The sequence below is a fragment of the Triplophysa rosa genome, linkage group LG22, assembly GCF_024868665.1.
Source record: "Triplophysa rosa linkage group LG22, Trosa_1v2, whole genome shotgun sequence".
NCBI classification, from domain to species: Eukaryota; Metazoa; Chordata; class Actinopteri; order Cypriniformes; family Nemacheilidae; genus Triplophysa; species Triplophysa rosa.
Genome location: NC_079911.1, coordinates 15,397,461 through 15,423,447, shown reverse-complemented (window position 1 = coordinate 15,423,447; position 25,987 = coordinate 15,397,461). Strand labels below are relative to the sequence as shown.

At 37.8% G+C, this 25,987-nt stretch overlaps 1 protein-coding gene across 4 annotated transcripts in view; it reads left to right on the top strand.

Moving 5' to 3' along the window:
- The window catches only part of dclk1a (doublecortin-like kinase 1a), a 37,904-nt gene that overhangs the window by 2,853 nt on the left and 9,064 nt on the right, over positions 1–25,987 (top strand). For 2 of the 4 annotated variants that reach the window (XM_057320967.1, XM_057320968.1), the window contains exons 4-6: positions 12,283–12,382; positions 14,250–14,357; positions 21,595–21,689. In XM_057320967.1, the coding sequence (XP_057176950.1) occupies positions 12,283–12,382; positions 14,250–14,357; positions 21,595–21,689 (303 nt within the window). Of the gene's footprint in view, positions 1–12,282; positions 12,383–14,249; positions 14,358–20,213; positions 20,633–21,594; positions 21,690–25,987 lie in introns of those variants that run through there. The other 2 variants (XM_057320971.1, XM_057320969.1) reach the window with 2 other exon arrangements.

Sequence of the window (25,987 nt, the reverse complement as noted above, 5' to 3'; positions counted from 1 at the left end):
TATTGCAACAATCTCCCCATAACTTGTGGCAGCATTTATGGGTGAAGTCAAGTTTATGAATGGGAATCTGTGTCTGTGCCCACACACACGAAATGAGAGAATCTGTGTCTCAGAGCACACAGAAATAACTCAGGCTTCTGCTCTCATTAAATTCCTCCCACCTTTTCGAGCGCTGAAACAGCTGTAGCCACACCACACATGAAAAATGATTGAAGTGTGCACACTTGCGCGCGCGCACACACACACACACACACGCACGCACGCACGCACGCACGCACGCACACACACACACACACACACACGTGCGTTGCATGCTCTGACGTCCCTCAGTTTATATACCGTGTACATATTTTTCCCCATATGAATACATGATCACATACAGTATACCAGATTGTCAATTTCATTTTTAAACCTCCAAACATTGATCCATAGATCTTTGCTCTGGCAGCTAAGTTGTGCAAATAAGGAGAGAGCATTTGGCCGAAATTCATTAAACTCTAATTAATTGACACACAGATCTATAACCTCTCTCCATTGATCTTTGTTCTCACAGCTCTGCCAAAGTCTCAGACATCAGATAACGCATTGTGCTGTCTCCTTGTGTTTTGGTGTGTTATTCACCTTTACAATGAAAAAACAAGAGAGCGCCGACAGATTGTTTGTGTCATTATGTTATCAGCCATTTTGTATTATAGCAGATGTCCGTATTTGTATACTGTTCTCATGCAGACATAAACAAGACTAGTATGAATTTTGGGCTAGTTTAAAAACGTTGATTTACCCTTAAAGGAGTCATATTGCACGGCTAAAACGAATATTATTGTTTGTTTTAGATGTAACGCAATGTGTATACACCATTTAAAGTTGAAAAAACATTGTATTTTCCACATACCGTGCATGTTTGTATCTCCTCTTTGCCCCGCCTCTCTGAAACGCGCTGTTTTTTTACAAAGCTCATCGCTCTGAAAAGCGAGGTGTGCTATGATTGGCCAGTTCACCAGTGCGTAGTGATTGGTCAAATACTGCAAGCATTTCACGGAAATGTAACGCCTCTTACCATATTCGGAACATCAGGTTCCAAAGCAATTGTACTGACAGACGATACAATGAGATTTACAATTACGCCCACCTTAACTACGTGTAGATTTGGGCGGTCTTAGTCAAACCATGTTACGAAGTTACGTAGATTCGCCGGGGTGTGGTTACACGAGGTGTTTCAGGCAAGTCTGGTTGAGCATTCGCTTGTAGATAGAATGCATCTTTTGTTCCCACACTTTCATTTGTGCAATTTTACGTGTCTAATACATGCATGGGCAACTTATAACACACCAAAAACACAGAAAAACACATACTTCCGCCATATGACCCCTTTAAAGGAATAGTTCACCTTCAAATGAAAATTCTGTCATTATTTACACACCCTCTTGTCATTTCAAACCTGTATGACTTTCTTTTTTCTGCAGAACAGAAAAGAAGATATTTTGAAAAATGTTGGTTACAGAAAATCGTTGGTCCCCATTGACTTGCATTGGTTTTGTGTCCATATCGTAGTCAATGGGGACCAACGGTTTTCTGTCTTCTTTCGTGTTCTGAAGAAAGTCAATCAAACAGGTTTGAAATGACTAGAGGGTCTGTAAATAATGACAGAATTTTCATTTTGAAGGTGAACTGTTCCTTTAAAGTTACTGTGACACATTTAAAAAATTGCTTTGTTTATTTGCGTGACTCAACCAATAGCATGAGTTTGGGGGCGGGGCTATCTGCTTCTCCACCTAACTACAGATGGGGAACAGTGAAGCTGTTACACTTTTCTCTTTTAAATATATTCATACAGCATCCACCCCATGTGTTAGCATCTAAGGTTTCACAGTCGCTGGTCACCATCCAGATAAAGTAAGAGCATTACGGGTTGAGTCAATTTTAGAATAGGGATCGATCAGGCCTGAGGGAAAGGTATAATGAGGAAGCCTGGCCAGACACACAGTGTTCCACCCCATGATTTGTGCCGATTATGCAATTATGAACAAAAGCAACAAAAAACAGGAACGAGAGGAAGTAAGAAGAGATAATAGAGGGATCTACGTTGTTGTATCTAGAGAAAAGGGAAGAGCACATATAGTTTACTTAAGTCAAATGAAAGGCGGAGGAGTATAGTCAACAAAGCAATAATAGTGAATCGTTTTTTGATGTTCATTTGTGGTGTGAGATCATAAAGTTTCTTTTGAATACAGAATAGGAGTGGAAGCAGTTATTGGTAATATTTGTCTTGCTGTTCTGGCTTAGATCTGTATCTTTAAAGGAAATGTGACTGCTTTTGAAACTACATTAATCCCATGCACAAAGGTTGGTGAGGTTGAACCATAATACATGTACTGTATATACTAACAGCTTTTAATCAGCTTTTAACAGAATTGTTCCCCTGGTCTTTATGTACTGGATCTGTGTTGTTTTTGCAGAACTTGCAAAAAAGAAACCTCACATGAAATGGAATCTAATATCCTTATGTGAAGCGGTTTTATCCGGCGTTCCAGATGAGCTTTTAATCGTGATTAATCGTTTGCAAAATAAATGTTTTTGTTTACATAAAATATGTGTGTATTGTATATAATAATTATGAATATATAAATACATACACATACATGTATATATTTAAGAAATATTTACACATGTATATACATTCTTATATTTATATATGATTTATATTGTATATAAACATAAATATTTAATATACACATATATAATTTTTCTTAAAATACATGGATGTGTGTGTGTGTGTATTTATATATACATAATTATTATATACAGTACACACACATATTTTATGTAAACAAACACTTTTATTTTGTAAACGATTAGTCGCGATTAATCGTGTGACAGCCCTAGTTTGGTAATAGAACAAAGGCCATTCCTGTGCCAGGTTGTCATTACTCAATAGAACAGTAAACAGAGTGAAGAATATTTTTCAAGCTTTGTGTTTCTCTGGCTAACTGTTATTTAAATGAACCTGTGTGAAAGAAAGTATAGATTTCAGTCAAAGAAGAAAATTACAGTTGAGCTCCCATTGTCACTGTGAATGAAATGGAACTTCAAATATAACAGAAGACAGTGTATGACATAGTGTGTTCTGTCCGGTGAGTCTGAATTGATGTGTTTATTGATTAAACCATTCTGCAACTGATTATAATCAGATCAAATGTACAACACTGCAGTTGGAAGTTGCTTAATAGATTTCCGGAAAATTCGTTTTATTTCACTCATTCAAATATACAGTAGGAACTGAATAGCTCATAACAGACTGCTGTCTTCAATGATGTAAGGGTTGAAACCACACAATTCAACAACTGCCTCTAGATGTACACAAATTCGTAAAATAGCAGTGTTTCTGTAGTACCTGTGGTTAAAAATGGCCCATATAGAAATCTGATATATGGAAATACCTGTAAAATGAATACATACATGTCACGAATGGTAAGGGGAAGAACCCAAATGCAGGCAGGCAGGCAGTGAAGGGGCTAACAAATGACTTTATTAGACAAACACAAAACAAAAACCCACGAGGGGGTATGAATCAAGAACTAAACTAAGGAACAAACAGAAAACAAAGACTTCCCACGAGGGGGCAAAAAGAAAACAAGAACAGCAAAACTAAGCTTAAACGACTCAACCAAACATCTACAAACAATACCGGGTAGAACAAACAAACTCACACTCGATGAACAGATGACAGGACAAGGCAAGACGATGACACGAAGCAGCACATAACATACGTAACGTAAACATACGCACAGGACGCAATGACAGAGCCGTATGTACACGCAATACAAGAGCACAGGACAAAGAAACAAGAGGGTATATATAGGGAAGACAAACGAGGGATAACGACATGGGGCAGGTGTGGGACATTAAACACTCAGGGAAAGATAACGAGGAAACGAGAGGAATGGGGTCAATGACAAGACACTGGAGAGAACGTATATTATTGTCAAACGGACAATAATATGTTTCTCTCCACACATAACCAAAGACTTTGTCATGGCTCTGCTACAGGACCAAGAAAAACATGACTAAGGAAGCAGAGCCATGACAATACAGCCGCGAAATAATTAAGAAACCAAATTATTTTCAGTTTTCAGTCTGAATTTACTATTGGTATGTGTTTAGGTAAAATGATCATTTTTTTACACAATGTTGCAAATAAAAATATGTTTTCTATTTGCATTTATTTGCAGAAAATGAAACTGGAACCAACTGGAATAGGTCGAAATAGCAGAAAAGATGCTCTGTATTTTTTCTGACCACAAATACTGCAAAGAAAACAAGAAAAAAATCATGTTTTTTATTGTGCATTCCAATTAATATCAATCAAACTGCAGTTGGTTTGTTTTGATTTAAGCCATAATAACTAAATAAAACAGCTATCTAACACAAGAAACCACAAGAAAAACATGATAACATAATAAAAATCTTGATTTTTGAACAATTTTTAAAACCGAGTTATCTCATTTTGGAACCAAACTCTTCATATATTTCCAGATCAGATTTGTGTATGGAAGATATGAGATGCTAGAACGCTTCTCAGATGCTTTTCCAAGTCTGTGTCAAATGAAATGTGAATGAACAGAGATCTTGATCTGGGTTTTTGGGTCTTCGCGTGTACTCCAGAGTCTCATGATACCCCTCTGCTAACCAGTAGAATGAGGTCAGAGACAGTAGATCAAGGCCGTATTGCAAATTGCGCATTGCACACATTATGACACTTTTCTTTGGATTATTACTGTAGTCTAAATGGACAACATACAATAACCAAACAGCACCAGCAGTAAATAGCTGAAAGTTGACATAATACTGTTATACTGGTGGTGGTTAAGGCGAGACCCCCCTCATATGATTGTAAAGCGCTGTGGGTGTACAGCAATACACATTAAATGGTGCTCTATAAATGCCTCATGCATTCATTCATTCATTCATTCATTCATATTTTTAATTGGCTGTTTTTTGTTAACAGTACATGTACACAGTTGTGAGTTATGTAAGCTTTCTGTGCTGGTTCCCCTCAGCTGGCCGATGGCCTGGATCATGTCCCTGTGTTTTCCAGAAATATCTGCTACTAGTAAGCGCAAGCTGGGGTTTTTGCTTGTGGCGCATCATTGCTGGAAGACAGTGCTGACAGATGGGGCAGAAAGGGCGCGTAGCTGAAATGAATAATGAACATGTGTCAGAAACCCTTTTAACACATTCTGGCATGCGCATGGCTTTTAAAACATTCTCATCCCGGAGCACTATGACTTTCTTTTTCTCTCTTTTTAGTCTCGCTGCATCACACCTCACCGAACAGTCCAGACTTCAGACGGATGCATAAAAAAGAAAATGCCAGGTATATTTACAGTGCATTGTACTAGAAAATATTGTAGCTGTACTATATCTCACAAAGGACAAGTCTTTGGACATGAGCTAATTTTATCCACGCTTGTTGCTCCCTTATGATCTATGCTAGAAAAGAAACTGATCAACCCCCCCAACAGTTTCTATGACGATGTGATCCAGTTGCTTAGTAACGGAAGAGCCTTGTGTGTGATGTCACTGTGGGCAGTAGTGTGTGTCGAGTGTGTGGGGAGACGTATAAGTCGCTTAGACCACAGTCCGGGTTCTCATGTTCTTATCTTTTAAGCCTCCATTTACACACACACATACACAAGTGGAGACTAATGATGTAAAGCTACACAAACATAAACTTCTTAGAACACACAGACGCAATAAGCAGGCAGACGTGTGCTGCATGAAGGCCCTGATTCTTAATGACCCCTGGCATATGCTATGGGCCGAGACAGAAACATAACAGGTGTATAATCGGCGGTCAGTCATGTGTTCAATTCTGGAGTTTGTCGGATGGACATAACTGATTTTCCGCCCCATTGCATACACACGCCCTGTTTAATTAGACATGTCTGTCTGTCTATAACAGCCTTCCATTGTCTGGAGGGCCATTTAGCCCTTCTGCTCATCCTTTTCAATAGAAAGGACTGATATACTGCCTTTGACATGAGGCTTTATGCTTTGTAGTTATTGTAGTCAGCAGAATCTTTTTATTTCCTGGGGAGTCAAATCCATATTAACTTCCAAATCTGGACTCATTAACCAACCAGTCTTGGACTTAAACAGATCCTATAGTTTATCTGAGTTTGAGTCATGTGTTATTTTGTAACATTTAATGAGTTCTAATAGTCATTCGGAAATGTAATCTGGTCAAGATCTGATTAACATGTTTTGTTTCAGAAACAAAGCAAAAATGTCAAAAATGTCATTAAATGCAAAAATAAATGTATCAACTGCATGAACTGATGAAAATTATGAGTTTTCTTCGTTCATTTACAGTTGTTTGACTTGTTACTATTATTTTGACCACAGGAGTACAATTATTTAACATATTTCCATTTACGTATCATGCTAAATTCAGTCATAAAATGTCTTTACAACACAAAGACAAGAACAATATGTTTTAAATATAAATTATACTCCATTCAATTGTTTAACCTTTTACCCCATTTTACAAGTTTGTCTTGTTTTTTCTCTAAAACCTGGTCCAATATCTTGTACTTTTGGGGTTCGAGTTGAGCTCATCCATCTTCATTTGAGTATGTTGCAGCATTTTAGACAGCAGGTATCTGCTGCTTTTGCTGAGTCACTTCTACCAGGTGTTTACATGCGTATGAGTTTGTGTGTGTGTATTTATGTACAGACAGCTTGTGTTTGGGCGTGAGAGTACTGTGTGTGTGTATGTGCTTGGCACATCTCTCCATACAAATCATTAGACACATCATTTGAATGTGTCTCCTGCCAAAACTGAACACATTGAAGGCTAGAAATGTTTTGTTTTGTTCTTAAATAACTTTGAAAATCATTCACCTTTAGAAACTCTCATAATCCATTCATTTCTCATCACTGCCCCTTTATCTTTATCTATGTGTTCTGCAATAAGAACTTCCACACATAACTTTCTATTGAGAACAGTGTCTTGCGAGACCGTCATCAAAGAGAGAGCGAAAGAGTCTGATCATCTGAAGCAACCCTGTTTCGTTGCTATTTTCTCAGACGATGATTTTATCATTCGCCTCAGTTCTGTAATAATAAAATGAATCTTAATCTCCGCCCACTTCTGGCACAGAATCTGTCTTATTGAGAGCTTATGTAAATGCTCTTGTACTCTGCTCAGCATTTAGCAGGTCTGATTTAGGAGGCCTCTAATTTCTTCTCAAGAAGCTCCGCATTACAGCTGACACCTACTCTAATAGTGCTGTTCACTTGACTCTTGGCGATCTTAAAGGCATAGTTTGCCCAAAAATGAAAATTCTGTTATCATTTATTTACCCTCACACCTAACATTGCACTTTCCAGTAACTTAAATTACCCTTACTGAAAGTTGTAATGGAACAAGAATAATATGAAAAACTTAAATGGTCCCCTCATGTCTATTTCATGAGGAGGCTTGTTGAACAGTCAGGCGGAGGTGGGCATTAATTCAATCTGTTGTCTGATGGGGTTCATCTGTTTAAAGACCAGCCTGTTATGATGACACACGAGCCTCCCACGATCGCAATGCTGTCATACGGCTCGAATGTGCGTGGTCTAGTTTCTTACTTCACTCCCTACACACATTTACATACACACACCCACACAAACGTGCACATACGGGTGTAGGATGGCTTTCTGTGAACTTGTGCCATCGCATGGTGTGACGTATTACATTCCTGCCCCTACATATTCCCTACTGCTTTATACACACAAATGTGCGGGTGGGTGAGACGAATGAGTTTGATGGCATGGGAAAGCATGAGGAGGGATCTTGTTGGACCCTTGCGGTGTGTTATAACTTTTGTCCCTGCTCTCTTTACGGGGACAACTGATCTGGGTCCCATCACCTATACTAACAGGAATAACCAACCTGCTTACTCAAGATCTGAACTTTAATGTTTTGAGAAACAGGCACAGGGAAGATATCAGAGGGTGATTTCTTTAGTATTTTTTTGAAGCACTTGTTATTTCTCTCCACATTGGAGGACGTTGCTTGTTTCAATATTTTGGCAGTAAGCACATGGCATAAACATCTTGTGTGTGTTTTCTCCATCAAGGCTAGACTTTCAGCACCATGGACAGCGACATGTTAGATAGTGATACTGCAATGGTTACAGGCAGAGCCGTCGAAAAACAGAGTTACGACACTCGATCTCGCCACGTGTGGTCACGTGGTTTATGGAGCACTCAACAGTTCCAAACAAATCCGTGCTGTCAACGTACTTGAATTGATTTTAGCGGGACAGACAACAGCAATTATATTTGCATACATTTAGCTAAATATATTAGCACATTGTGTACACTGAATACTACGTTGACTACATGTATAGCAGCATTTTGTCTGGGTAGTAATGTGAATATAAGATCTATGAATATAAGTTGTGTCCGCCAATGTATAAACATGCCGTTATTTCACCAACTGTACAGCAAATGTGTTTGGGAGACACTGAAAAGAAGGGGCTTGAGTGCAGTGTTTGGACCTATTGGTTGCTCCACGTCACAAGTTACTTCCGCATTCCATTCTTCCAACGGACGTCTATGCGAGTGTCGTAACTGTTTTTCAACGGCTATGGTTGCAGGGATATTTCACCCCAAAATAAAAATTCTTTCCTCATGTACTCACCAGTAGGTCCTTCCAAACCTGTATGACTTTCTTCTGCAGAACACAAAAGAAGATAGTTTGAAGAACATTGGTAACCAAAAAGCATTGGTTCCTATTGACTTTGTATGGACACAAAACCACAGTGACATTTCTCATAATATCTTTTTTTGTGTTTCACAGATGAAGGAGTCAGATACAGGTTTGATAAATGATGACAGAATGTTTATTTTTGTGTGAATGTTATGTGTTGTTTTATGTCATGTTGTTACAGTATATACATATAACTACAAGCCACAAAACTTAAACCCAGGCATAATTAAAAAGTTGACAGTGTCATTTAAGATAAAAAAACTTGTCTTTTCAATCATTCTCCTTTTTATTGGCTGAAATTTTAAATGGATTGTATCATACAACCCTAATCTGACTGCAAGCACTCTTAAAAATGATGTGTTAATTATTAACGTGTTGTTTGTGTTATGCTATTTAACACATGATGCATTATTTTTTAACACATTTTGTGTTGTTTTTGTATGAAATAAATGATAGGGACAACACAAGTTGCAAAAGTAACACAAAATGTTCTCCCAGAAATAACACAGATGTATTCACTGTTCACAGCTATTTTTAGAGTGTGCTCTGCTCTGTCTCCTGTACTTTCATACATATTGCAGTCTGTTCTGTTCCCCTGTGAAACTTGCCTGAAAGTGACAAAAATAGCATATCACATAGTTTTTTTCTTGCTGAATTAGCAGAGCTGTGGGTGAGAACAAGATGGAACATCTGTACTGCAGCAAACACTGACTTGAATAGATACTGTATTTAATTTGTTTTTCTGTAATGCAGGGAGACATTTCATTTGATTCAATAGAACTGTTAGTCCAATGGAACCTGCAAATTTGTCCCTCAAGCATTAATATTTTTATATGGAAAAAAATAGTTTTTGAGCTAATATTTTATATATTTTATTCTGCTGGCATACTCTCAAAGCTTCACTATTCTGAAATATCATTCATAGAAATATTATATATATATATATATATATATATATATATATACGTATACAGTATACACACACACTGTTATACACACGCTCATGTGAGTGTGAGTGTGTGTAAAACAATGTAAGTGTATGTGTGAGAAAGTGTGTATACACCCCTCTCCCCACAAAAAGAGATTTTTTTTCTGTGAAACGATTTTTCTGAGAGATTTGCTTTCTGTGAAACGATTAATATTATGAAAATTTACATTACATTACATTCAACATGCATTATAATTTTTAACTCAGTTTATGGTATGTTTGAAAATACAAAGATCGAAAATGGTTTTTAATTGATTTTTTTTAAAGTGGATTAACCCCGTATTGTGATGCTAGTTTTGTCTAAACGCCTTCTGTGTGTAAACACCGCCGCCTAGCGGTTTTATCATTGCTTTCTATCGGTCGGATAAAGTTCTCAATATTCATCAAAGGTGGTCAAATATGGAAATGAATTAGGTACACCCATTCTTACATTCATAACAATATTTAGTATACAGAATACAGGACATTTTAATTTACGTTTACAAACGGCTCCAATTTAACTGTGTCCACAAAACACGATAAATCCATTGTGCACTGTCGTACATCATCCTCCAGATGGCGCGATTGCATAGCATAGCATCGCAAAAACGAAAACCAACTATGAGACTAAAATCTCTGAGGTTACTGTTGATTTACTGTTCAGATCTTATCCAACCATACCCTGCTCATTAAATGAAAGTCATGATAAAGCAATATTTTAAACTTTACCTCCATTGCATTTTGCTTTTCTGATGCTTTCTAGGATTCATTTAAGGTTTACGTTTTATTTTATACAGAGCCCTTGACTTCTCTAATGAAGCTTTTATTATGATCTGCATGTTAAAAGTGTCTGATCATCCCTTCAATTTGTAGTGACGGCTCATTCACTTCCTCCCTTCCAGACAGAGAACTTGTCGTTGCATAACTAACCTTGTTTTTACATTTCTTTGCGACATCAAAGCTACTTTTTGCTCTGGGAGACAGCTACCTCCGTCAGTCGGGGTGTGACGCGCATCACTTTTCTCTGTTTCTCTTGCTTATTCACCTGCTCTGGCTCTCTTTTTGTGAATCACCTTTTCCTCAGTGGTCCTTCATACCAATGCTCTGATGTGAAACTGTTTTCTGTAACATCAGACTGACCCTGGATTTTGATGTTTTCAATTCCTGTTTGATGGAAAACATCAAAGGTCTTCCTCTCTTTAGGGTCTACTCTAAGCTGTGCTGTTTTAGACAGCTAGATCCCAAACAAGCCTTAAATTACCAGTAAGCAACCATCTTAGCAACCACATGGCACATCACATCTATTACCGGAATAGCATAGCAAATCGAAACCTTATTATCACAATCTCACATTCATATTCCAATGTCCTGACCTTAAAATCACTGCACATTTTACATCCTCAATTCAATTTTATTTACGTTGCGCTTTTCACAATGTGCATTGTTCCAAAGCCGCTTTACAGGAGAAAATAAGAAAAACACAAAAAAATAAAACACAGCACAGTGCATGGTGTTTATATAACAAGCAAGATCATTCTAGTAAATAATATCTAATAAATGCAGTCTCCCGGTGGTTTATTTAGGATATTATGCATTAAGTGAAAGCTTGGCTGAAAAGATGTGTCTTTTCTAGATTTAAATTTGGAGAGTCAGAACCTCGAATAGTGTCGGGAAGGTTATTCCAGAGTTTAGGTGCTACGTATGAGCAAGCTCTACCCCCTTTGGTGGATTTAGTTATTCTAGGTGTTATCAAAAGTCTGGAGTTTTGAGATCTTAGAGAGCGTGATGGGTTGTAGTGTGATAGAAGCTCTGTTAAGTATGCTAAACCGTTTAAGGCTTTATAAGTGATTTAAAGAACTTTAAAGTCAATACGATACTTAATGGGTAACCAGTGAAGGGTTGATAACATTGGGGTTATGTGATCTTATTTTCTGGACCTGGTTAGAACTCTGGCAGCTGCATTCTGAACTAACTGTAGTTTGTTTATTGATGATGCAGGACAACCACTAAGCAGTGCATTACAGTAGTCAAGTCTTGAGGTCACAAATGCATGAATAAGCTTCTCTGCATCAGCAACACATAGAATAGTTCTCAATAATAAACGCTCTTGAACAAATACACTGCACGAAGTCAGATTTCTAAAGGTGTAAAAATCAAATTTTCTTTCTGTTTCTTCTCTGAAAGGTTTTAAATCCCTGTGTGTCTTTGTTGCCTCATCTGCAGGCAACAGCCTCATCTGCATTCATTTGTTTACTTGTTTCCCCATTGATGTCTGAAATGATCAAGCCGTAAAATGGCTCTCATAGCTACCACGGGGCTGATTGGAAATGATGCTCGGGTGCTAGATCTAACTTCTTGATTATAAGCAATCAACAAAAAAGGGATGGTGGTTACACTCCCTAAAAAGACATTAGAAAAGGGCTCAAAAAGCCTTCTAGGTGATGATCACCAGCAAAACGTCTTTGATCATTAAGCAGTAAAACCCAAAGGCGATTATTAAAGAGAAAATCAGATGCTGTAACAGATTTAACGACTTCCCTCCTTTCAATCGCAGGTCACGTGCCTTCAAGATTTCTTCGGGGATGAGGACATCTTCATCGCGTGCGGCCCCGAGAAGTTCCGTTACCAGGATGACTTCCTGTTGGATGAGAATGGTATGAAACTCTTCAGTAGCTGCTTTTATCAGGAGTGAGAGAGAACACCTTTATCTATTAAGCCATTCAACACTTGCCGTGCGCAATACTTGTCATGATCTCATCAGCATTTGTAGTCAACTTACAAATGAGTCCATTAAAATGTCATCCCACGTGTGAAAACTAATATAAAAGAACCTTATTCTTCATTACGCCTACACCAGCCGCAGCTCTAATGGGTTACTGGTCTCTCCTCTTCAGATGATGGTTGGATGGATGGATAGAAAGATTGATTGATTTTTTGATTAATTGGAAGAAGACATTCATAACAAAATAAGGTTTTGAACAGTCCAAAGCAAGTCAGACCTGTAATGTCCAGCCTCTTTATAAGACTAAAAAACAGAGAGAGATGTACAAACACACAGTCCGACCAACTCCTCTCTTTACTTTTCCTGTTGTTTTCAGAAAATGAGAATGTGTGTGGCTTCCTGTCCGCCTTTCTTTCATTAATGGTGTGAGGAGATAAAAGCTGTGCTGATGTGAGCTTAGTTGAAAGCAGGCGCCCCAGTTTTCTGAAGTGTATTCGGAAGAGCTCTTTAATAAAAGAGGACTCTCTGTATTGTTGGCATGTTACAATGCGCTGAGAGTGCTTCATTCTCTTATTTTCACCATTGCCATACATTGCATATCCATCCATCTGATTTAATAACTCTATTGGCCATTAGCAGTGGCTTTAACTGAGTTATAACTGCACTGTACAGAGCAAATAAAATGAATGTCATATTATGTGCCGTGGTGAATTAGAAATGGTGAGATTTCATTATGGACACTAGCAGAAGTGCACGTGGCATTCTAAAGAGCTCTGATCAAAGCCGAGCAGAACATACGAAGCACGCCGTTGGCAAACTTGATAGAGCAAAAATGGCCGCCTCCGATGAGTGATTTCCCTAAAGGAAGCATATTTAATATGAGCAGAATGGCAATTCACAACGCAGTGACTGCAGTATCCTATAATCATGTTTATTTGTTCCATAACAGTCACTTTAAGTTAGAAACATTTGAGGAGAGCAGAATACGTTCATTTTCTACTTCAATCCTCAGTCTCTGATCTGTATTTAGGATTAAGATCTTCGACAAGACTTTCTTCACTTGTAGCGCTGCCATCTTTTCGATCACACTTCAATCTACTTCTGCAAGCGGACTGATTTTAAAGGAGGATTAATTTAACGCTTCAGTTTGTGGGTTATCTTTGGGTAGACTGAGTTTTACCAGTGTTCTTAAATACTTTAAAGTTTGAAGAGTTTGTTCGTAGATCCTCCTTATCAGTTATTTGCCAACGTGTCATTTTTATAAACTGTGTTACACTATAAAACATGTTGATGTCAGACATTAAATGAACATTTCATATACTGTATTAAAAAATATTTTTTTTGTTGAAAATGTGAATTTGTAACTATTTTACGAGGTGGCTTATTCGTATGAATTTCTACGATGCGAGTTGTACAAAAACGCACGATTATAAGAAAAAAGCTGTGAAATCACTGGCCGGAAAGCAAATCGTTCTGAAACATAAAAATGAGATTAGCCATCTCGTAAAATAGCTACAATATCCTGTGAGATTGTGTTGTAATAGTTTTACAATGTTATATTATATACTTTTTAGTAATACTGCAAAAAGAATGCTGGGTTCAAGATTGTATTTTGGCTCTGGATTTGTTCCTCTAAGCTTGTCAACCAGAAAACTGAATGAATAGTCTAACAAACATGTTTGTGTGAAATGATTTGCTTGAGTCTGATGATCTAATGACTTTCATACTTTCGATTTAACAGTCAAGAAATCCATTCTTAACATGTTAACAAATCCAGAGCGTCTTTCATTGCTTGACAGAATGCAGAGTAATGAAATCACCTTCCTATGGAAAAATGGGTTCCGGGAACAGAAGTTCTCCCAGAAGCGTTGCACTTTCTCGACGCAGCAAGTCTCCCACTGGCTCAGGTAGTAATCATATGTGTCTCTGTTTATGTAAAAGGCCAGCTTTACAGTTTCCTGTGCGACATGAACGTGTACACGTGGATTCTGTCTTCCCTATCGAGCGCTTGCTGTGTGATTGAACATCTCTTTAAAAGAAATATAATTAACTTTGTTTGATAAGTCTCAGAGCATATGAGAAACAAACTAATGAGAAGTCATGCATGTGTGACAGCTCTTTGTGCACCTGCTGTGCGTGCCCACCCTGATGCCCGACCCTCCTCTTCCTCAAAGCGGTGTGTGTTTGTTGTTTTTTTGTGTGGAATTGTGTTCGGATGTGGCTGTCGAATTCACAAGGGGCACAACTCTATAGAGAGCAGTCAAAGATGAGGTGATCTGAAATACTGAGAGAGAGGGAGGTAGATGGGGTTAGGAGAAAGAGAGAATGGGGTGGGGGGGCTAGTGTGACTCAATCTTGCAGATCCACATCAAGCGTTGTGCAATGAATATATGTTGTGTGATCTTATTTATAGGTGTATTCTTGTTATAAAATCAGTTCTTCTATTGTTTTAGATGATATAAGTCATGTTATTGATAAAATTGATAATAGGAAATGTCTGACATGGTTAATATTTAGTATTCCTGTGATGATTTTGTATTCCCATCATGACCAAAAAAAACCCTATAACAAACCATGGTAATATGGTACTTTGAATCGAATGCACAAAAGACTTTTCAATTGATATGCAGGTCTTGCTGTCATGTTTGTGTCCCATTTCCCCCCGCAATGATCCCCCACATCTTTACCTTGATTTAATGTGTGTCAGAGACGTCTAGAAGCTGGTGGCTTATATTTTTTCTTCCAGCCGTCTGTTATATGATTGGTTTGAATCGTCCAGTTGAATCTCTATGAGTACAGCTTTGGCTCAGAGTTCTATCTGGTTGTCATGGAGATGCTGGCTAAGAGAGCTTTGCCTTGGAGACAATGGGGGGGTGCCCATATATGGGCGTCCCTTCCTGTTTGGCAGGCTCAGCGGAAGCAGGCCCATCGGTTCCATTCAGTCTGCTACAGACGGGATGTATAAAAGTGTGGAATCGGTTTCACTTCACATCCTCATTGTTGCCAGTCAGCCGTTTTCACTATGCAGACAGTTAATCTTATGAGAAACCCTGGGGTGAGGCGGAATGTGCCAGTGTTGGTAAAGATTCACTGCAGTAGCTGATGATGTACTTTTGTGTTTATGCAAAGTTGCATCACACTGTGTGGCTTTGAAATAGATAATGGTTTCAAAATAAAGCTTTAGGGAACAATACAAGACACTGCAGAATATCTTGATGTGTTGTCGCCAGGGCTTTCAACAGAAGTCAGAATTTTCTAACTTATGATATTAAACAGAAGTGTTGAGTTTGAGTTTTTGGAAAACCTATTAGAAAACAGTTACTGTTTTTGGCAATACACATAAATTTAAACATCACATAATGTGGAAATGTTACCTAAAGAGATAGTTCACTCAAAAATGAAAATTTTTTCATAATTCACTCATCCTCACGTCATTCCAAACCTGTATGACTTTCTTTTTCCTGCAGAACACAAAAGAAGATATTTTGAAAAATGTTGGTAACCAAACAACATTGGATACTATTGACTTCTTTGGTATGGATGCAAAATTACTCAAAATATCTTCTTTTGTGTTACAGCGAAAAAGTGGTCAGGTTTTGAACTACATGAATGTGAATAAATGATGACAGAATTTGTATTTTTAGTGAACTACCTCTTAAAGAGTACATAACTAGGGATTTTTAAGGTCCTACTTTTGTTTATGTAGTGTCCAACAACAAGTTTGTGTACATACAAGGTGTAAAAACACGGTTGAAAACCTCTATATTAATACTGTATAACCTTTTAGTTTTTGTAGGTATAATTCGATCCTCAGATAAAGCATACCAGGAAACCCACGCTGGTGTGGGCATACACACCACGGTGGAGGCGTCTGTACTTTCTCAGCACCAAACCAGTGGACAGATATGTTAAAGGGACAGTTCACCCAAAAATGAAAAAATCGGTCTTCATTTACTCACCCTCGAGTTCAGATCGGTATAAATTTCTTTGTTCTGATGAACACAGAGAAAGGAAGAATGCTTGTAACCAAACAGTTCTTAGCATTATTGACTACCGTACTAGGAAAAAGGACCCCAGAACTGTTTGCTTTCCTACTGTTCATTCTTCAAAATATCTTCTTTCTTGTTCAACAGAAGAAAGAAATGTATAAAGCAATTTTTCCTACTTTTCAGACTGCGTAGGTCAAATGTGAAATATTTCTCGGAATTAATCCGATTAGTGGTTTCAGGAAAGGTTCCAGTGCTGCCGCTGTGAGAGAAGCGATTGATGAAGTACACACGGCCCTCATGCTGTTTATATAATACACCCTGTAAGTGCTGTCAGACTAAGTATAGCATGTTGATTTTTTTTGGAGAGTGCCCCACACACCTTTATACTCGCGCATAAACGCTCTTCAGCTGTAGAGTTTTGCATAAATGCGGCCGATGTTTGTATACAATTACAAGATGCCTTTTGTTTTGGCACAACCCGTGTTGTCCAACTGATTTTTCACACTTTGAGCCGTGTGAACGAGTGTAGGGAATAACAACACATTTTAAAGAAGTGCTTTAACAAAGAATGTGGAGAGGGACAGACAACAGCATCTTGCTGTCATATTTATAAACAGCTGTGTGGGCTGACAGATACGGTTCATTTCTGCTGGTCACATTATAGTGAGGTGTATTTGGACTGAATGCATCTCTGTCTGTGGCCAACATTGGGTCTTTGCGAAAAGAGTTCAAAAAGATTTCCCCAAAAGAACGAATGTTGGGCTTTGCTTTGAATTGCACGCATGAGCTTGGCTTGAGAGTCAGCTGGATTTTTATCCAAACAGTTTACCCAGGGAGTAATCTTTCATTAGAGCATCAGAGAGTAATCTGTCATTTGATGTCATTCAGTGTCTAATTCAGAGACCATATTATTATTCCTACTCTGTAATTCCGGCCCCTCAAGCTCATATCTGACAAACTCACCAGTCACAAGTAGCTCATTAATCCTCTAACATGTGCTGAACTGGAGAAAAAACTAGTGGAACGAATATAAAATCAAAACAGACCCAATTATTTTCTAAGTGTTTTATATGGGTCCAGTGTATGAAATTGTATTAAATTGCAACAAACAGCTCACTCCATCCCTCCCTTTCTAAGCACTACAGTGGCTCTCACAGGACTAAAGCCGCGGTCAGACTTGACTTTAAGCATGCGAAGATTGTTCGGACGGTGGTACAAAAATGGGCGGGGGCGATTCCCCCATTTTTAACATTTATGTACCGAGAGGTCACGCTGTGACGTTTTGATCTTCTATTGGTCTCACGCACTCACGTGACGCAAATTCGCAGGTCATAGTTCACCAAACTTGAACTTTGCTACGCAGCGAAATGCGAAATATCGTTGGACGGGCTTGCGCTTGCGGTCTATCGCATTTGCATGCGTATGAATGGAAGTCAATGGAGGGAAGAGTCAAGTGTGACCGCGGCTTTAGATCTCGTCACGTTGTTGTTTTTTTGCCGAAGGAGATAGCGTATTATAAAATGCTCTCTGTATGCAGTTTGTCCATAAAAAATTACACACTGGACCTTTAAAAGATCACTAGTTGCCTGATTAGAAAGACAATTATGTTTTTCAAAATATACTTTCGTCAATGCCACTCTTTACTATGCATCGTATAGTTTTCGCGATGCCTGATTTCACATGAAGTATTTTTATTCAATAATGAAATTCCTTGTAGGTGGTTTTTATTGCTTGGGGTGATGGTACCACTGTCTCCTGGTCCGTTCTGCGTTGCTCCTGTCTCTGAAACCCTGTCTGGCATATCACATAGATGCACCCTAAATAGAAATTTCATTAAAATGACATCCACTGTGAGACAGAACTGCTTGCTTGAATGTACTTAGATGCACTCAAAATTGAGCTCTGAGAGAAGGAACAGAATATTCTCTATATAAACACTTTGAATTTGTATGTAAACATAAAATACTGTATGCATTTCCTAATATGGGATGCTATGAAATGTATAAAGAAAAAAAACAGTAGAGTGCATCATATTCATTCATATTTACACATATGAGCCTTACTTCTGCTCAGCTTCAGTGGGAGTGTTAGATCAGGACAGGGGGGCATATGAGGGGACACCGGACCGCTTTTACAGACCATATCCTTGCTTTCAATTATAAACAGAGGGTCATATGGAAACAGTAAACTGAAGTGCACCTGGTGCAAAAAAGAGAGAAGTGAGAGAGAACGAGATGAGAGGTCAAATCACTGAATCCATCTTCCCACAGCTGAACATGTTACACAAGAGCAGACTCACAAAGTCCCATCTATCTCTCCAGTGTCTTCATTTATATTTGCGTTAAAAACCCTCCGCTCCGCTCAACCAAAACCCCATACATAAAATATGGCCTCTCCCAGCAGTCTTCTGCGGTGCTGTAACGTTCTCCAAGGCTGTAGCAGTAGATTGTGTTTATGTATATTGGTAGGAGAGAGAAAATAGATTCAGCCTCTGGTTTGTGTTATGAACAGTATGTTCTTATTACTTGCAGTGTATTGGAGAAATTGAGGTAGGCTACATTTGAGCTGTAGAACCTACACTCACTCATAACTCATTCACACATATTTTGCTGTATTTGTCTGTCCTCTCGAGGTTCACATCCAAACATCCATTTTTATTCAGGATGGCTTTGACTTTTCAATGTATCAAAGTTCAGAACATAGTGGTTGAGGGGACACGTTTCCTTTTCAGCTCGGGTCTGTTGTTGCCATTTCTGTTAGGGAACTTTGAGAAAGTGTTGGAGAACCAACCCCAAAAATAAAGCGGTGATGTCAACGTGAAGCATCACGCGTATCAAATTAATGAAGCACCACAGATGGTGCTAATGAGTGTACTCCTTTGCCCCAGTCTGACACATACTCAGAAGCACACTATAAGGCAAACAGAGCTCTGGTATAACTTTGAAACTCCTACCTAAACTGAACCCTTCGCTACAAAGTTAATTTGTTTCCTGTTGACAATAAACAATAGAAACCATTACAGAAATTCTAATGGTTTCCATTAAAATACCAATATGAACCATTAGCTTTTTCTAATAAAACCGTTACAAAATTCCTTCTTGTAGTGTGTTTTGGGCATCATTCCAATAAGATTTAACATCCTATACCAATAGAATCCATCACATGCCATTAGACACCATTATAGTTTCTATTAAAACCAATACAATTGCCATTATGACCATTAAATCCATTACATTTTTATTGTGTTTTGGGCAGGGTTTTATTGTTTTTAATAGTATTATTTATGTTATATTCTTTATTATTTGTATTATTATAATTTTTCAATATTTATAATTTGGTTCATTTTAGGTCTGACAGAAAGTGACAATAACATACATTTTGTATTATATTATTTTAGCAGAGTTATCAGTATAGTTTAATCAGAATTGATCATGAAAGATGAAAAACTACAAGTTGGCTATATTGATATCTAAAAAGTGAGAGAGCAGTAATTAAACTGTATTGATGTGTTTTTCATAGACATCTTATTTGGTAATTTGTTCTATTTTGAAATTACTACAGTAGCCTAAATAAACTAAATAACCCTGCTTAAGAAAATGCAAATTTGACAAATAGCATTGGGGACCATCAGTCAAAACCAGATTCTTTTATGTGGTGTGTTTTGTGCCTTATTCCAGTAAGGTTTCTTTTGAACCCCATCTGCCAGATAACATCCCTCAGACCATTAACACCAATTCCCATTATAACCATTATAAATCCATTAGAATTGCTGTATTGTTTTTTCCCCACGCAGGGTAAACAATAAACAAACGATTTTTGAGGCTTTTATTAAAATAAAATACCCTTTGACTTTACAAATCATGATATCGCATGATATTTTTGTGTTTGTTTTGGTTTGTGTCTGGCCGCGGTTCGAGTGCCATTAAAGGTCTGTCGGTGAGAAAATTCTGCGCGTTTCCACCATTACCTCAGCGCCAACGCCCCTCCCACTACAGTACAGCAGCCCGCGTCAGAACACGCAAGCTGCGGCAAGCCAATGAGCGTGCGGCGGCTCACGCTCTCTCCTCCTCCCCGCTCTCAGCTATTCCATTCATTGAATCGCATCAGGAGCATTCGCGCTCAGAGTGCGCTGCTGCTAGTTACTGCCGCCTGGAATAGCACTGTGTATGTACGGAAGATGCTGCAATACGAAGGTATGCGACTTTCCTACCCTTCTGCAGATACGTCGGAAGTTGTCTTTAATCGTATAGGATTTAGCTAATGCTGTTTATTTAGCCTGTTTGGATGGGATAGCCTAATGCGGATTTGTTTTATTTTCGTCAGTGAGTTTCAGGTAGGCTGGTGGTTTTCTGGTTGTCCAGGTGCGGTTATAATGATTTATATATTTATAATATTGTTAATGTTTACAGTTATAATTGACATGGATATAATTTTTTTTGGTACGATTCAGAATGTTTATTTTGAATATTTTTATAATCATTTTAATTTTAATCTTAAATGTGTATTATATAAAATTATCACAGTCGTTCGCGTTTGAACGACCATCCAACAAAATAAAATACTAATAATCATTAAATAAGAATAATAGAATAATAAAATGGCATGTTTAAGTTAAAATATCAAGGATTTTATTAATTCATTTCATTTCTTGGTTCCTTGATGACCTATTTCACTTTACTCTGTGAGGAATCTTGAAAGACTCCTGGCATATTTTTTGTGTCCTGGTAACACAGTGGCACATAAGGGTGAATAAAACTGACAAGCGGTGATTCCTCAGGAAATAATGGCAGTTGGATGTGAATATGAATGAGCTTGGTGTCACTGAGCATCCGGTGCTTCCAAGTGTCTTGTCGTGCAGTTATACTGTGACTGATGGGCCTTAGAAGATGTGAGTCTGTTTGCGAGTCTCTAGAAACGGAGGGATTTGTGTCACAGTGTGGTGCGCTCTATCCGAAGAGAATTTGTTTTGGGATGTGAGTGTGGGTAGCAGGAGCAGCTGTGTGGGCGATTTCTTCTCTTCTTACTCACTGACTGGCTTTTGAAATGCTCACTATTTGAATATAAAATCGCTGACATGTGGTACATTTGCTCGGCTTCATTCACAAACTTTGCTTTTTAAAAAGCAAACGCTGATTATTTGCCTCTTCTTCTTTAGTGAATGGGACCTCAGCCAGTCCGCTGTCCACTCCCCATTCTGCAAAATCGCCCAGTCCGTCGCCTGCCAGCCCGGGGGACCAGAACAAACGTAGGGTAAGACAGCATCCACACAATTACTCTAATACAAACATGTTTTTGTATTTTGATATCCAAGCCTATTTACACTAGCACCTGCTCACTCTTTGTGCTGGTGTAAAGTCACCCACCTGAATAGCTTCATATACAAACTGGGATTAGTACAGTGTTTCGATTTTCTCTTAGTTAGCAGGTCCTATTGCCTTCCGATACTGTAGGACTTGTTTCAGGCTCTGTATAACACGCTCCTTCTATGTTCTCAGGAAATGGACAAGGTCACCATTGACAGGACAGCTTAACTTAGTGGCACTAAGATCCACAATCCCACAATCCTTAGCGAAAGAGAATGGTGCTGGGCCACCACTATTGGAGCTTTGAATGCACTCTTTCACCTGTTTCATCATCAGCTTTGAGCATGATAGGGCAGATGAATTGTTTATGGAAAATGACTGCTGTCTTAATAGCAGCATCATGATGTAACGTTGGCCACAAAGACACAGCAAGGTGTATCATTCGCTGTGTGAATTAACTTGTGATAACTTGCATAGTGACAAACAAAAAATGAATGAATGCCAACACTATAAAGTGTTTGAGATTAAGGACATAATTTGACGTATTTGTCCAATACATACATTTTTAGTAAACAGAAACAGTGTTTTGTTTATGCACAGTAACCGTGTGTTTCTCCGGACAGTAAAAGGGTTACCCGGAGACCCGAGTGCTGGTCGGAGTAACTGCAAGCAACTACTTTGGAATGGAGTTTGTCACTACCTAAATTTTTCAGGAGTGAATGCGGTTGTGTAACACAGTTGTTGCTCCCATAAATAATCAAACTCTACATGCACAGAACTGAGAACTCAGAAGTGGAGTGACAACTGTTTAGTGTGTACTGTATGTGGCTGTTATTGAGACTTTTGAGAAGAGAACACATAATGCACATTGTTGAAGGAGCATGCAACTCATCAGGAGTCTGTTTATTAATTCATGTTTTCTAAAGAAACATGTTATATTTGGTTGAAGACGCCATTTTGTGAGTTGATGGGGTGTTTGTGACCAGATCAAAGTGTCTCTTTATTGCAGTATAGCTTCTCCATCCAAATTCAGAGTTTTTTTCCATTTTTAAGATGGTGGTCCATTCCAAATGCTTGGTTTGACTTTGGAACACTTTCGAACCAGCTATAGACAGCTAATGTTTTTTTCAAGGATCACATACTAATATTGATCGAGTATAGAGTAGTCAGAATCTGGTTGGCCATTGCTAAACTGGAGATTTACTCTGACCTTCAATAGGATCATATGGTGTGTTCTCATTGGGAAAGAACTGGGTTACAGTTAATATACATCATCGTGTTTGTGAGTCTGTTACATATTTTAATGTTCTAAATTGTTCTTGGTTGCATTTGAAGTTGTTAAGTTGCTTTAAACTTTCTCTTGTGGAAAAGGCTGACTTTTAACTCCAATATCCGTTTTGACCGGCGTAGTCGTCGAGAGACAGCAGCGATCCGCTCTTTGTGTTCACTCTACACCCACTAGAAAAAACTCTCTTCGTACTTTTCATTTATCTCGCACAGCTGCCTGAGTGCTTGATGTTGGATGATCTCTCTGCGGCTTGATTCTGTCAGATGGCTTTGCTCTCAGCTCATCGCTGTTGCAGAATGTGAATTTGGGACAGTCAGATCTGCCCAAAGCAGAGATGATGAATTGGACTCAACGTCTTCGCAACCATCTCCTGCATAAGTGGGTCAGGCTTTGAAAATCCTGTGAATGAAGGGGAACGAAGAAACATTTACATAAATACAAATGCAAAATATCAGAACGTTCTCGAAAAATGTCTCAGAAGATGCAGGCTCTTCCTTATCTAGCTTATGAATTTACATGAGTCTCAAAAATGTTATTGTGGCTTTGCGAGTTGCTTAGTCAATTAGTTGGAGTTAGTGCGGTGCATGCTAAGATTGAAGAGTTGTACTGAATATCTGAATGGGTGTGTTGAATATGAATATTCTATATATCTAAACTGAATATCGCCCAAGCTGTGAATTGCATGGTCAATGTATGACCCACTTATATAGAAATGAGCTACATAAGAGTGGAAGCTCTATTTGTGTGTAGCCTCTGTGTCCTCAGGCATATCCCCTCTTTCATCACGTTTTCTTTCCATAACCCCTATATTCCCCCGAGGAAGAATATGGAACACATACACATTTTATGCTGTGCTAACAAAACCATATTTAATCCGACAGCCACCACATTTTATACAAAAATGATTTATCACAACACATTGTAATCCATGTTCATCTGGCTAAACGCTAAACTTTATTAGAGTCGCAAATTTCATTTTTGGCAAATATTTTATATACTTGTGATATTTTTCTCTCCTTGTATTTTTACTTGGTTAGGTAGGTGAGCCCAGTCTCATGAATAACACGCGCGTTGCATTATCGTGAAATACGTATGCCAAAGTTAGATTTTGCGTGCATATAATATGCCTATTTTTGCGTGCATATGATATGCCAATTTTTGTGTGCATATGATAAGCCAATTTAGCGCGCGTGCATATTAACCGGCAATTTGTCTTATTAACCTGTCCCCAAACCCTAAACCTAATGTTAGCGTGTGTGCATATTATAACCTCTACCCTAACCCAAACCCTAAACCTAACAGTATTATTTTAATTATTTCAGTGTTTCCACTTCATGTACGTTTCAAAATGGCTGCTCTCCAGCGAGGTGCACGCAAACATTGGCGTATCATATGCATGCAAAATCTAACTTTGGCGTACGTATTACACGATAATGCAACAGCGTGTTATTTATACGCAATTCATGAGTAGGGCTGTCAAACGATTAATCACGATTAATCGCATCCAGAATAAAAGTTTGTGTTTACATAACATATGTCTATGTACTGTGCATATTCATTTTGTATTTATAAATACAAACACATACACAAGTATACATATTTAGGAAATATATACATGTAGTTATTTATATTTACCAATAATTTAAATGATATATAAATGTTTATTAATATTTAGATTTTTCTTAAATATATGCATGGATGTGTATGTGTTAATACATAAAAAATTATTATGCACAGTACACAGATATACTGTATATTATGTAAACACAAACTTGTATTCTGGATGCGATTAATCGCAATTAATCTTTTGACAGCCCTATTCATGAGACCGGGTTGGTAGGCAGGACAGTTTTTTTGCATGTTGTGTAACATGAAAAGTAAGGCCATCATTCTCACCATCATCATATTTTCTTTCATAAAAAATGTATTTCCATCAAATGATGTCTTTCAGACTGTCTGTTGGGTTGCATGATCTTCATATTTTGATTTGGGGCTTTTAAATGTCATTGGGCTTTGTATATGTGAACGTGTGTTGCCATTCATTCCATTAACATTGATTTAAATTTATATTTATTAGCGTCTTCCAATTATGATGTCATTGCGTGTGAATATATTAAAGGAAGTTGGTTTCTTTTTTGTTATAAGGCTACATAAATAGATATCTATGCTGTTTTGTTTCTCTTTGTTTGTCTTCATCACAAGCAAAATCATAATCTCATTTATCATTCATCAATGTTCCTAAAGGTACACAGTAAAATCGCCAGTGTTAAAAAAGGTGGAAGGTGTGGATTATATAAACACTGTGAGAGTTAATTTGACCCTTTTTAACACTGGCGATTTTGCTGTGTACAGTTCACTCAAAAATGAACATTATGTCCTCATTTTCTCACTGTTAGTGGTGTTTCTTATGGCAGCATCACACTCAAAATTCATTAATATGATGCATAATTGTGATTGAAGAATTGTGTATTGTTCCTTTAAAAACTGAAAAATGAACTGCTCACTTTCTCTTGCTTGCTGTACCGTTTCAGTCCATTTCGGTGTTCCATTGATTTTTCAGTATTTTGTGTTTTCATCACTTTGTTTTTATTCTGTTCAATTATATTGTCCTGTATTTCTTCACTTTCAATCCCTTGTGTCACTCATGTTTTTATTAGTTTTGTATCATAGTATATATCATTTTCTTTAGAAAGAGAGGAATTCATGTCATCTTGTTTTACTTTTGTTAAAAAGAGTTTTGAGTTTTTCAATTAAAACCATGTCTTAAAAACCATTTCATCATGTTTGATTGACAATTCTGAATACATTAAACGTTAAGTCTCTTTATCTTAAAAATAAGCTTGTTTGGGTGTTTGTACTTCTTCTTTTACAAGCCATTTGTTTATTTGGGTTATTTGCTTTGGCTTGTCGTTTCTTGAATTAAATGTTATTTTTCTCAGAGATTGCAGAAGCTAGAA